The sequence below is a fragment of the Polyodon spathula genome, chromosome 30 (assembly GCF_017654505.1).
Source record: "Polyodon spathula isolate WHYD16114869_AA chromosome 30, ASM1765450v1, whole genome shotgun sequence".
Classification (NCBI taxonomy): domain Eukaryota; kingdom Metazoa; phylum Chordata; class Actinopteri; order Acipenseriformes; family Polyodontidae; genus Polyodon; species Polyodon spathula.
In genome coordinates, this window is record NC_054563.1 from 3,580,851 (window position 1) to 3,593,589 (window position 12,739).

A 12,739-nucleotide genomic window follows, 5' to 3' on the forward strand; every position below is an offset into this window, starting at 1 on the left:
TTATTTTTTTAACATTTTGACCACTTTTTAAACATTTTAAATTGCATTCCCTGCCTCAAGATGGCTTCAGATATACTGTAAATCCATTTCAGTTACATATGTGAGCAGGAGGATGATAGAAAATGTAGTCCTGAGAGGTCCATGTGGTTACATGCAAAGCCACCCTGAGGCAGGGAATGCAATTTAAAAGTTGTATCTTGTATCTATACATGATATACAGTAAAACAAAAACCAATGCATAATACGTTAAATACAGTGGAAAGTGCAGAATACATGATAGCAGCATAATACATGAAATAGTAGCGACAACACAGCAGCTAATGGCAGATATCAGGCTTAAAGAACATGGAAAGCAAGACTGAACAGTTAATAGAGAATAGAAACATACTAATATAACAACTACCTAGCCTAAGTTTAATTAATCGTATTTCTAATCTACCAGCGGCTTCTGTTGCATACCCGTCGCTGAAGGTAGACCAGACCGTGGGTCAAACCAGTGTTCATGTTGGGCTGCGTATTTTTTTTTAAATCAATGTCGTCCTTCTGGAGTCCTCTGAATGCATTTTAATTTGTTTGTTTTTTAAACCATTTAAATGCAAAACCATAACAAAACATGTATACAGGCTTTATTTATTTATTATTTGTCCTGCAGTTGCTTTTAATTCATTTTTTCTGCACATACTACTTCTTTTGCATATGACTGTAAACCTCCAACACTAGTACGTACAATACTCTTATAACTGCCTATTATAATAAATACAAATAAATAAAACCTGTGACTTACTTGTTAGTCAGTCAGGCAGTGTACAATGCGGTACTTATTTTCTGCTTGTTTTTCTTTTTCACACGGATATTGGGACAAAACGCTTTTATCCATCCTCTCGCAATTGATTCACATTTGCCAACTTTTAAATCACGAACATCCAGTGGTTTAGCCCCACTTTTGAATCGATCAATAGCTTTAATTTTTCTTCTAAGACACTTTTTTTATGCAATAATGAGGAACTCAGCAAATTCAACCACAAAATCAAATGTTTAACTTTCTAATAAGGCTAATTATATTAGAGTTATTTTATTTTTCGTCATGTTTAATTTCAACTAGAAGCGAACAGCGTATTTTTCTAAATTGGAAAACGTTGGTATCACCTACATACATAGTTTTAATAGGCTACATTTTGTCAGCTAGCCTTTCTACGCATGGTTTTCATTGGTCGCATTTGGTCAGCTGTGTAAATGGTTTCATTGGGTGGAAGTGAAGCGATGTTTGCTTTAGTCAGTGCTTCTGTACAATACAAGTATACGACTGTATCATGACTTTGTAGTCGGTAATAAAACAAAACATAAACACAGTTGTAGTCTATGGGTGGAGGGTGGGCTCGAGTCCCCTGAGGCCCCCCAGGTTGTGCCCCTGGTTTCACGTTATGTTTTTAAACTTCAAAAGTATATTAAACAGAAACGTGCGTCTCTAATTTACATCTCCAGCTTCTGATGAATTTATTACAAACCTCTCGAGCTTTGCTCAATTTGCAAAGCACGTCTATCATTTGCATATATGCTTTCCACCTCATTATGTTCCTCTGCAAGGACTGAATAAATATGGGCTGTAAATGCCGCTTACTCTTATTTCTCTGCCGTTTACCACAGACAAGTGCTGCAGCTGACCACCTCACTTGGCTGTAAGAGTTTTTCTTATTTTACCTGGTAGAAGTAAGTGGGTGTGTCTGCACCTCTAACCCACTCCATTATGTAAACATGAATCAGCAACTACATTGCATTTGAGTTAGAGGCCGGGGTCACTCAGAGCAACACTATAGTGGATTAGAGCTGCAGGATTCCATACGGTGAGCCTGCTGTACACTGAATTAACGCATTGAAAAACACCAATAGAGAGCCCTGTGAGTCTTGTCTGTAACACTAAGTGCAGACAGCACAGGGCCTGTAGGTTTTGTTCATCTCTCAATGCACCCTATCCCCCTCTGGCATAGGGTTATCCACCAGGAGTGGTGGGTAATTAATGGAGTTTGACGGCAAAGTCATCTGTCACAGCCATGTTATTTGCCTCCTAGGCTTTTAAACTGACAAAAGATATTACATATGAGCTTTACGAAAAACTACACAACTAATAGCCTATTAATATTACATGTCATGATAACACCCTGTCTTTTTGTTGTTGTTGTTGCATGAGACAGATTGTGGTTCTTGATCAGTTTCCTCCCTTGTTTGTTGTGCTGATCATAACTGTTGAACTTCTGGAAATGATTTTCTTCGATTCAGAGGCTCGGAACTCCAAAGCCACAGGCCATACATTACTGCATATTGATTTTCACCAGCACAAGAAGCTATTTCTGTTTAAAAAAATAAAATAAAAAGGCATTTACTATATGAAATAAACATTTCTCAAGGGAAACCCCTGTCCCACTCATTAAAGTGATTCTTTCTCACTGTGATTTACTGTGACGCTGCTGCTGGACATTGAAGTAATAGAAACTTAAATAAATAATAATAATAATAATAAAAAAACCCGCATGACTTTTTTATTAAGGTGATCAAGCACAGTAGTCAACTTGTCTGCTTATTGTCAGGGTGAGCTCAAACTCAAAACCGGGACACATTGTTAAATAATTGATATGACTAATGAAACCATTTAAAAACAGCCTATTTTATGGTTATTTAAATAGCCATCCTCACTCTTAGTATTATTTTCTTGTTTGTTATATAGCTAATTTCAGTACACTCCCGGGTGGATAATTTGTGGCAAATTAGTTTAACTTGCCATATTGTGTTATACTTATTGCTACTTTCATATTTATTTTATTATTAAACATAATAATAATAATAATAATAACAACAACAACAACAACAACAACAACAACAACGACAATCCATTCTGTAGATCGCTGTTAAATATACATTTGCGTTTTGGCATTTTTCTTTGTTTTTTTACTCACTGTGTCAGATGGCTCTATTTATTGGTGTTGTTGATGTGGTTTTACCTAAGCAGTGGATTTGGATGCTTGTAACGTCTCCTCGCTTTATCTAGGCTAAATCGTGCCAGATCTGAACAGCTACGAAATCACCGTATTACTTACAACTGTAGATTGATATTGGATACAAACTAAATGAAAACGCATTGCGGACTGAGGAATATGCACACATATCTGTGTTTATCAGTTTATAAACATAATGTTCTTGATTACTCTAGTACCTTTTTTTAAAAATTTGATTTAGTTTTCACTGCAGGTGCCGTGAACTAAGTTATATAGGAAGCGGTTGTTTATGTTATTTTTACATAAGGTATTCTGGAGTGTGTCGCTACAGAAAGTGGCTGAAAACCGGGACATTTTAAAGATTTTTAGAAAAATGCCAGGACATCGGGACCTTTGATGGAAAACCGGGACTGTCCTGGCTAAGCCGGGACGTCTGGTCACCCTGCTTATTGTAGCAGCTGAAATGAAAACCTTATCGTATTTCAAGAGGCAGGCCCGCTTGTAGCAGAGATCATGAAACACTGACAAGTGCTGTTCTCATTGTTTATGTTCCTCTGTACTAAATCACCAAGTGGCATAGTGATTCTTATTCAGTATAGTGCTTAGGTGTAGTCCATAGTGTTTTTTTTTTTTTTTTAAAGCCTTTCCTTACTTTGTTACTTTTTTTAATTATTTGTCCTCAAATTAGAAATGTAGTTCCTGCAGTTGTACTCTTTTAAAAACACATTTGGATGTTAAGCTGCTTTTTGCTATTTTTGTTTTCTTCGTTTCACTCAGTGGTATTTTTTGCTGAAAGCTTTATTCTGCGTTTGTGGCTTCGCTGCTCTTCACCAGCAGAGCTGCGTTAGTACTGTGAGAACAGCTTTGGACCCGGCAGCCAAGTTTTTATCCTAACTTCAGAAAATCCCTTACCGACTAGAATTAAGCAATTAAAAGTGTCCCAGTTGTATTTAACTTCCTTTTAAAAGACTTTTGAATTTAAAAGATTCCGTTGTTTTCCCTAACTGTAGTTACAGTATTAAAAAAAATAAATTAAAATAAAATAAAAACAATGAAAAGGTAAATGTAAGAACAATGAAAAGGCAAATGTATCTTTAAGCTTGGTAGTTTTGCAAAGTTGACTCCTTTTATAAATATGAACTGAGAAAGGTTTAAGTTAGCTTTAATACCCCCCCCCCCCCCCCCAGCCCCCCTTCAGTGAAGGACAGTGCAGCCTTTGATTGGAATGCATAGGAAGTTTACAGACTCTTAAGTCAGCCTGGCTTGTTTTGAGTAAAGGAATGTTGAGCTGACCCTACAATCTGAAGCTAACTTCTGTTTGGCTGGCTTGTCTTTGGCTTCTGGCCTATAAGATAATGCCCCAGTTTTGTGTGCTTCTCTTAGTACTAAACAATCACAACTAAAAGCAGTTTAGATTGACTAATAACCGACAGGCATTATCCTCCCCTAGCCACCCAGTTAATTAAAACATTCCCTTATTTTCTTTATTTGCTGTACAGAGAGAGTCCAAGTAAAAGGTAGTCTATAATCGTCGTGTTATAATCCCCCCAGTTATCTTAAGGGCAAGTTCAGATCTATTTCTATAAATCACTCAGATGCAATTTGGTTGGATATGTACAGCAGAGAGGCCGTCATGCATGAAATAATAAACTGCATTACACTTAATGGCTCTTTATAGTTCTAGGTTGTTCTAAGGAGCTTGTGACTTGTGTCTTAATCAATTTCTAACCTTTTAATATGAAATCTTAACGACATTTCAACATTGGATTTTAAAACATGCAGTAAATAATTTTGCTCTTGCCTTTCCCAATGGTTCTGATTGCCGCTATGCGCTTTAATATTAGCTATCTGTCTAAGCCAGGGATACTTTGTTGCCTTTGGAAGTTGAATTTCTAAAGTGAGATCTTAGAAATGACCACTGGGGTGTGCAAGTGTACAGTCATTCCTATCCCACCTGCAATTGAAGCAGGTAGAGCCAACATAATAATCAATAATGCCAGATCATTTATGCTGTGTCAGTTAGTAAAGGGCACATCAAAATTTGTTTTGTAGAGATGCTGTCTCATGAATATTACCAGGGATTACAGAATAGCGTTTGTAAAGTCAGATATTTGAGTTTTAACATGGATTCAAATTAATTTGTCTTAATTGTTTGACTTTGTGAAGGAAGAAAATAACTCTTTTTTAGCAGTTAGACAAGCAATGTCCATTTTCAAAGTCGTTAGCCTAATTAAAATATAAATAAATAAATGAATGCGACAGCTAAATTAAACTTCATTAGTATAAGTGATGCTTGGGGGGCAAGCCAAATAAAGTAGGTGGAGTTGGTTGAAAGATATTGGAATATAAATATGACTTTGTGGCTTTGCATTGTCCTATCTCATTAGTGCTGGTTCAAACTGTGTTTCATTTTGTAGAATTGTGGGTTGGGCGTATAGTTTGGAGTAGGCCTCATATTGGCTTAAATGTTTTGTGCATTAATTCCTATTCTGAAACTAAATCATAGTGGAAGATAACAGTACATTCATTAACCATCAAAACTATTGCCTCATACTGGTAATAATTGGCAGCATATTTGCTGTAGTTTTTTTAATATCTGCAATCCTGGGATAATGTTAAATTCAGTATTTTTTAATTCTCTGTGTTACAGCAGTTGTTTTTCGGTCCTTTCTTTTATCTAACAATAGCACCATCTTGTGGAAAACATTAGCTTCAGATGGTGTCTGCATGGTTATATCCTGTCTGTATTCTATAGGAAAGGCTGATGATTACTGTATAATGACCTGCAGAGCCGCTCAAAGTGTTTGGGTTTATAGTTGTGTTGCAATAGGATTAAACAATGATTGCCTGTTTTGACCACAGATTTGTGCCTTGGCTGGGGCATTTTTTGTTTATACATGTAAAATACATGTTAATGTGAAAAAAATGTAAATGTAATTTCTTATACATAACATAATTATGTTCATTTACATTTTCACTGCTAATGGGATTTTTTTTGCATGGATTAGACATTTCAAAAGTGTCCAAACTTCAAAGGGAATACAAATAACACTGTTTAAGATTCTTGATGTCTTTGTTCTGTATTTATTTATTTATTTATTTATTTGTAAAGGAAGACATGGTGTCTGTTAAGGGATTGTTAATTGAATTGTATTGCATTCACCGTGAGTCTGTCTGTCTGTCTGGCATTAATATAATATATATAGCCACAAGGGTTTACTGTAAAAAAAGATTGTCAAGCATGATCAGCAAAACTGAGCACTCTGAACATGTGGTACAGTGAAGCACATCCATATGCTAGTCCCCAATTTTAGACGGTCTTACTGCTTTTAAATGAGGAGGGAGGCAAGCATGTGGCACAGTGGGATAATTATCGGGAATTAACAGCCCTCAGTGAACTATACTGAACACACAGTCCAACACAATTGGCACAAATGGATGGGCATGGAGGCAGCATATCTTGCTCTGCAGGGCAGGGTTGAGGCATGTTGGGGGGCAGTGTGGAGAAGCTCCCACTGCTGCTGCCCATGCTGTGACTGCTGTGAAGTGGACGACAGTACCCAATGCAGTCAGTCCAGCACCTTTCACAGAGCCTTACAAACTAAACTGTTAGTTTTTGTAGACAATCATAAGAGATTCTCAGGCGAGCAGTTAAGCTGGTCAGAAGTAGTACATTGTTATGGCTGCTACATTTAGAATCTTGAACTCCCCATTTAACATTTATACACAAAAAAACATAACAGCATTGATATGTATAATGCCTTCCGCAACGGGTATCGGCTCCTGCTATTGCCACTGCAATCAGTTGTTGCTTAAAAAACTCTTCGCTCCATTTTCTATGAAGTTGTTTAGTATTTATTAAGTATTTCTTTATTCATCATTGTCTGTTTTGCATTGTGTGATGAATGTACAGTAGTCTTTGTGAAAGGCACTGGATATTGAAGTCCTCTCTTTATCCACAGAACAGGTCTGCCACAGTGCAAGCTTCACCACACACTGCCCAGCCAACATGCCTCAATCCAGCCCTGATGAATACTCCCTGGGTGAGAATGCTTCAATCTTTATTTATTCCTTCAGTTCTGCATGGTTAAGTAGTGTGAATTTCAAATGGTTCTGTGAGACATGCAAATTGATATACAGTACAGATGCACACATTTTGAGGTGTGTAGATCCTTTACAGTAAATCCCATATTAATGTTTCAGAATTAAATTCTAACCAGAACTCTGAGAATGGTGTTTATAGGGTTAACAGCACCCTGTAATTCAGGGGCTCAAACCAACTGGATCAGGTCCCAAAAACAAACCAGGTCAGATTTAGTCAAGAAGGAGTAGTTTACATTCCAGTAGAAAAAAAATCAAGATTCTTTTATGTATTTAACAGATTCTGTTTGTCATTACAATTTATATTCATATACAGCACAGTAGAGAAGCAACTAACAAAAGCCTGCCTAATGATCTGTGGTGTTTCTCAGATTCCAACTGCCTGCTAATATTTGACATTCCACACTGCACACTTGGGTCTTTAAATGTGTCCAAAATCCTTGGCATGCATGGCAGAGCAATATGGATACGAACCAAGTTGATAAAGCACTTACTGTAATCCGCTGGCCTGAGCTTTCAGCACACTCATAGTTTATGCTGAGGATGTGAAAATATAATTGGACATCTGGATATTTTTCAGATGTTAACTCCTGACCTAAAAGAACTTAGAACAAAAAAGGTTTTAGACCGTAGGAACATATTTACTTAGAAAAAGATAATGAAATGGTAGATGTTGGTTCTTTTTTTATGCTGGAAAGTATGTTGTTAAAACTGTTTTTCACAGAATCACATTCACGTTTGTGTCTATTTCAAGAACACATCTCTGTAATTTGCAGTCTAGCAGGGATTTCCAAATAAAGTTTCTGTCAGAAAGCCACTCAGCCCATTTTGGATGCAGGAACATTCAGCTAAGTAGTGGCAGTCTCAAATGATCTCAGTGCAGAATAACAGCTAATTGCAGTCCTGTCATTCAGACAGGTTTTCTAAAGCTGCCTGCTTGGCTTGAAGCTGCCCTTAAATACAGAAGATGATCTCGATCTCATTTGCTGGATTATTTATTTATTTTTGACTGTGTTTTTGTCTTTGTCTTTTGAAGAATTACCAGTACCAGGATGAAGATTCACTAGCACTAGATCATGGCTACCCTCAGTTAACCAACGAAGTGCGCCCCCCAGAGCTGGTCCACGTGTCTGAGAAGAACTTGTCCGAGATTGAAAATGTCCATGGATATGTTTCTCATTCACATATTTCTCCATTAAAGGTCAGTCCAGATTTACAGGGACTACAAGTCTGGTATTGGTGTGCATACTACACATTTTTTTTTTAAATGTATTATTTTTTAAGTACTGTAACCTCATTCTTTTTCACTTTGTTACCCAAGAATAATCATAACAACAGTTAGGTATAAGCCAAACTATCTAAATAAAAGTTGCCTTTTGCATACCCAAACTCCATATGGTTTACCAGTACATTTGTACCTGATTTCTCCTCCCAGCTGTGCCTCAGAAGAGTTAATAACATCAAGCAGGTTCACAGTTTTGATTCTGTTATGTAGTAGCCAACATTTCCAGGGTTCCTTGGCATGAAACAAAGAGAGTTAGGCATGTGTAATCTTGTCTTAGTTTAGGGTTTGTATAGAATCCCAAATCTGTGTGCACATTCGTATGTGTGTCTGTACCATCTGCCTCAAAGGCAACCGTAATCAAAATGGAACCACCATCAGAAGTTATAGTTCGAAGTCTCCATGTTTTCTTTTTTGTCCACATAGCCAGACTATTCAACTAAAACATTCTCTAGGGCTGCAGTAAAATGTTGGTCTATTTTTGTCAGTACGTTTTGTTTGCCATTTCCATCAAGTAAAAAAACAATATTGAATTAGGTTTGTCAAGAACCCTTATGAAAACAAAGATGTAATACAAATGGTAGACTTTGTGTTTTTGTTTTGTTTACTTGATGGAAATAAGAAACATATTTCAACAGACAAAAAAACAGCCTGTCAGTCTCTTTTGTTCTATAGAGATGTTCATCAGATTTAGTAAATTATAAAACATTTGAAATTATAGCAATGATGGGACTTCAAGAAGTGAACCTGTCCTGAAACTAAACTTTTGGGTATTCCTACCTTCTCAATACTGACCCCTACCAGCACTCACACCAACAACCCAACCGTGTGTGAAGCATTCAGTTGAATTGTAAACACTATTGCATAGCAGGTATCTTTTCTGAAGTCAGTTTCAAGCAGTTGCTTTTTTTAAATCCTATTCTACTTGACACATGCATTTCAGAAATGCTAAAAACTGAGTTTGCATGTCTTTTATTAATGGATTTCAATTCATATTACACACCATAATGGAAGTCAGTTTGGTGATGTTGTGCAGCAGCACTAGGTGGTGCCCAAACTTCAACCTAAGTTAATTTTCTTTCCAAGGCATAGGTATCTACCAAAGCCCTCTTCTTCCTTCTGTTCCATTAATACAGTCTTTGATGCTGAAGAGAATCACAGCTGCTGTTCCTTATTCGTTCTACCTTCAAGCGAGTGTACCTTTATTTTACAGAAACAGAGTTGTGTGTTAGTGTGGGAGTAAAGGCTCTCAATTTACCCACCGTAGGTTTTTTGTTGTTATTATTTCTTTTATTTCCATTATGCTCCAGGTTGTTAGCCAGCTCCTTTTCTGCAATGTTGGACCCTATTCTCTAAACTTTAGACTTTAGTTATCTTTTACACATGTAAAAAATTAAATAAAATAATGTATTCCCCTGCCTTCACGTTACCATAAGGTTCTAATACAGAAACACTGCTTGAACAAAAATACAGAAATACTGGTTTTGGTTTCCATGCGTGTGTAAAAGCGATTAAGACATTCTTCTGGTACACTGCTGCTGATATATGTGACTGTTTCTGTTACAAGAGAAAATCCTTAGTGGTTAACAACATGGTCCTTATTCTTGCAAAGTGCAGCTGTCACTTTACCAGTCAGTGTAAACGATAGAGCCAGTCGATGCCAACAGAATGATCTACAAAAATAGTGTTTGATATTGCAAACGGCACGCCATAAGATTCTCTGGATAGTGCACAGTACAGATACCATCAACTTGCACCACTTTCTACCAGGCAGTTTCTTCTGCCAAAGCTGCATAGATGTTGGTATCTAAAACCAGCAGTTCTCAAGCAACAGCTTGTATTTTCATTGACCTGAACTGTTTGCAAAGTTGTTTCCACTGATGTGTTACAATTTTCTTGGGCTGGACTCGACAAGATGTCCTCCTTGGACAGATTCCCGTCATGGATCTAGCATGGCCTCCACATAACTCTGAAATTGCAGACAGGTTTGCTTTCTTCCACGCCTTGGAGTCATCTGTTGTGATGTTAATTGGGGCTAGCAAGATCTCATCTACGTTACACAGTGTCAGTGTCCATTTGCTTGAGCTTCCTTTTATTTTGTTCAAGCGGTGCACATGTATATATAGAACTCTGACTTTACAGGTGATCATTTTAAATTATTTGAGATTGTGTGGCATTTTGAAGGTCTACAATTTATCACGTAAAAAGTACAGGAAATAGCCTCCAATATGCATATTTTGAATATATTGTATCTGATATCCTGTTATTATTATTTATTTATTTATTTATTTATTTATTTATTACTATTTTACCTTTCCTTAGCGCTTTAAGAAGCATTTTCACTTCTCTCCCAATCTGTATGTAGTCAGTCTTGCAATTTTTGATGAGTATTTTAAGGTTGTCAATTCGGATCATACATTGTGTGAGTTTAACAGCCTTCCACTGTTCCACCAGAGGGAGGCTGGGCAGCTCAGACACTAACAGGTACAGCTGCACACAGATTATTGTGGGAACCCATCACTGAGATTGCATTTCATCTGATGTCATTAATATATCATCTTCTAATTAAAGAATACTTGCTAGTGATTTTATTTCTTATTTCTTACCTGCAGCCTCCACTGATTACCCGTTTTGATCTAACATACCCAGGTCTGACTGCTGCAAACTACCTGGCAAGTTTGTTTTTATTTGAAAAAATGTATTTTCTGTATCTTTGGGGAATTTGGGCTGTGCAAGCTTTATGTGTGGTAACATATATTAAATACAAAGTGTTAACATGAAAGACTGGCATAGATGATAAAAATGATGCCCACAATTAATTGCTATCCTGTTGTGTAATGTACTAGTCAGTATATTAGTTATGTAAATATCTAGAGTGTTATTGAGTTTTAAATGTCTTGTGTGACGTACCATTATTTCATAGTGTTGGTGTTGAATTAGCAATTATCACTTATCTTAAGAGAAATTATAATTGCTGTAGTAGTTGTACTGTAAAATCAGTTACCGTATTTCTGTTGGGCTGACTTGTGCAATTCTGCCATGCATCTGACTGTCCCAGAACATGCAATTAAAAATGTAGGATACTTCTAACAACTGTCAGGATTTAACTGGCGAAAGTGTTTGTCGCAAGGTTTCCTTGCCAGTCGATAATGCCAGAATGCTTACATTATCCTCCTGCAATCCAATATTTTTCTGATACATTGTTAAGCCTGCATTTACTGACAGACTGACGTGTCCTGCCCCTCCCTACCTGCCATATAGTCTTGTGCATCTTACCTTGAAGGATGCCAAAATAACTCTGCTTATGTGGTTTGCAAAGTGAGAGAGATGCTAGCTTCTCTGGCTGATATGTATTCTCTGCTCTTTTAACCCCAAGTAGAATATGTTATCTTGAAGTCTGGGTATTCGAGACAGATTGTTTAAATGTGTATTAAATATCTTTAGTTAGTACAGTAATACATTTATTTTCTGCTAGTAATTAAGTTTCCAACATTCAGAGGATATTGAGAAGCATGATTCATTCATTTGATCGAATTTAACAACCAGAGAAAGATTTTTCATACTGTACATGAGTCATGCAGCGTGGAGTGCCTATGCATCCTTCAATTTGTATCCCTGCACTTGGACCTCATGTAAAAAATGACTTTAATAAAATAAAGCACTGAAGCAAACAAAGAAGCAATCCAGATTTAATATAAGACTTTTGTTTTTTGGGGGTGGGTTGGTGGTGGTAATTGTCTAATGTAATGTTTTTCGAGTACTCCAGTATGTTCCATAAATCCTTTTGCTTTTCTTTTAAATACACATGAAATATAATTTCATCTGCAAGTTTGAAGTGTAAGATTTAGAACTGAAATGATATCACCCTGACTGCAGATGCAGAAGGAAGCTGTTTGCGAGTGTCACAGCACTGCCGGTTTATAATTGGGATGCCACTGCCCTGGATTTCCCTGTGATCCTTGCATTACAGGCTGACACTCCCTGATAGGAGAAAATCACAGTTGAGTTTTATCAGCCAGTGCTTTGGCAGCTGTTGTCAGTCTGAGCGGCATACGGATTACGCCAATTCTAATCATAGGTGCCAGCTCCGTGGGTGCTGTGGGTGCTTGAGCGCCCTCAAAATGTACTGGTCCGGGTGCTGCTGAGCTCCCTGAGGATGTGAAAAAAAAGGTTTACACTGGAAAACAAAACAAAAGAGCACACGTGTATGCAATTGTAATACCTCTTACCGCACACTCACCCCACAGGATGCCTGGAAGCTCCAGAGGGGTCAGTGTTATCTGACTGTGAGGGAAATGAACTTACGGTCATTTTTTATTACTTCCCTCCCATGACAAGTTGGCGGTGACTTGCAGAAAACCCAGACTAT

General features: G+C 37.2%; 1 protein-coding gene across 1 annotated transcript; it reads left to right on the forward strand.

Moving 5' to 3' along the window:
• The first annotated feature begins 6,950 nt into the window (after nt 1–6,950).
• On the forward strand, nt 6,951–12,040 carry LOC121302925 (disks large homolog 2-like). Its single transcript, XM_041233281.1, has 3 exons — nt 6,951–7,030; nt 8,125–8,289; nt 10,983–12,040. The coding sequence occupies exons 1-3, from the start codon at nt 7,016–7,018 to the stop codon at nt 11,148–11,150; spliced, it is 348 nt and encodes a 115-aa protein (XP_041089215.1). The 5' UTR covers nt 6,951–7,015; the 3' UTR covers nt 11,151–12,040.
• Nucleotides 12,041–12,739: the final 699 nt, after the last annotated feature.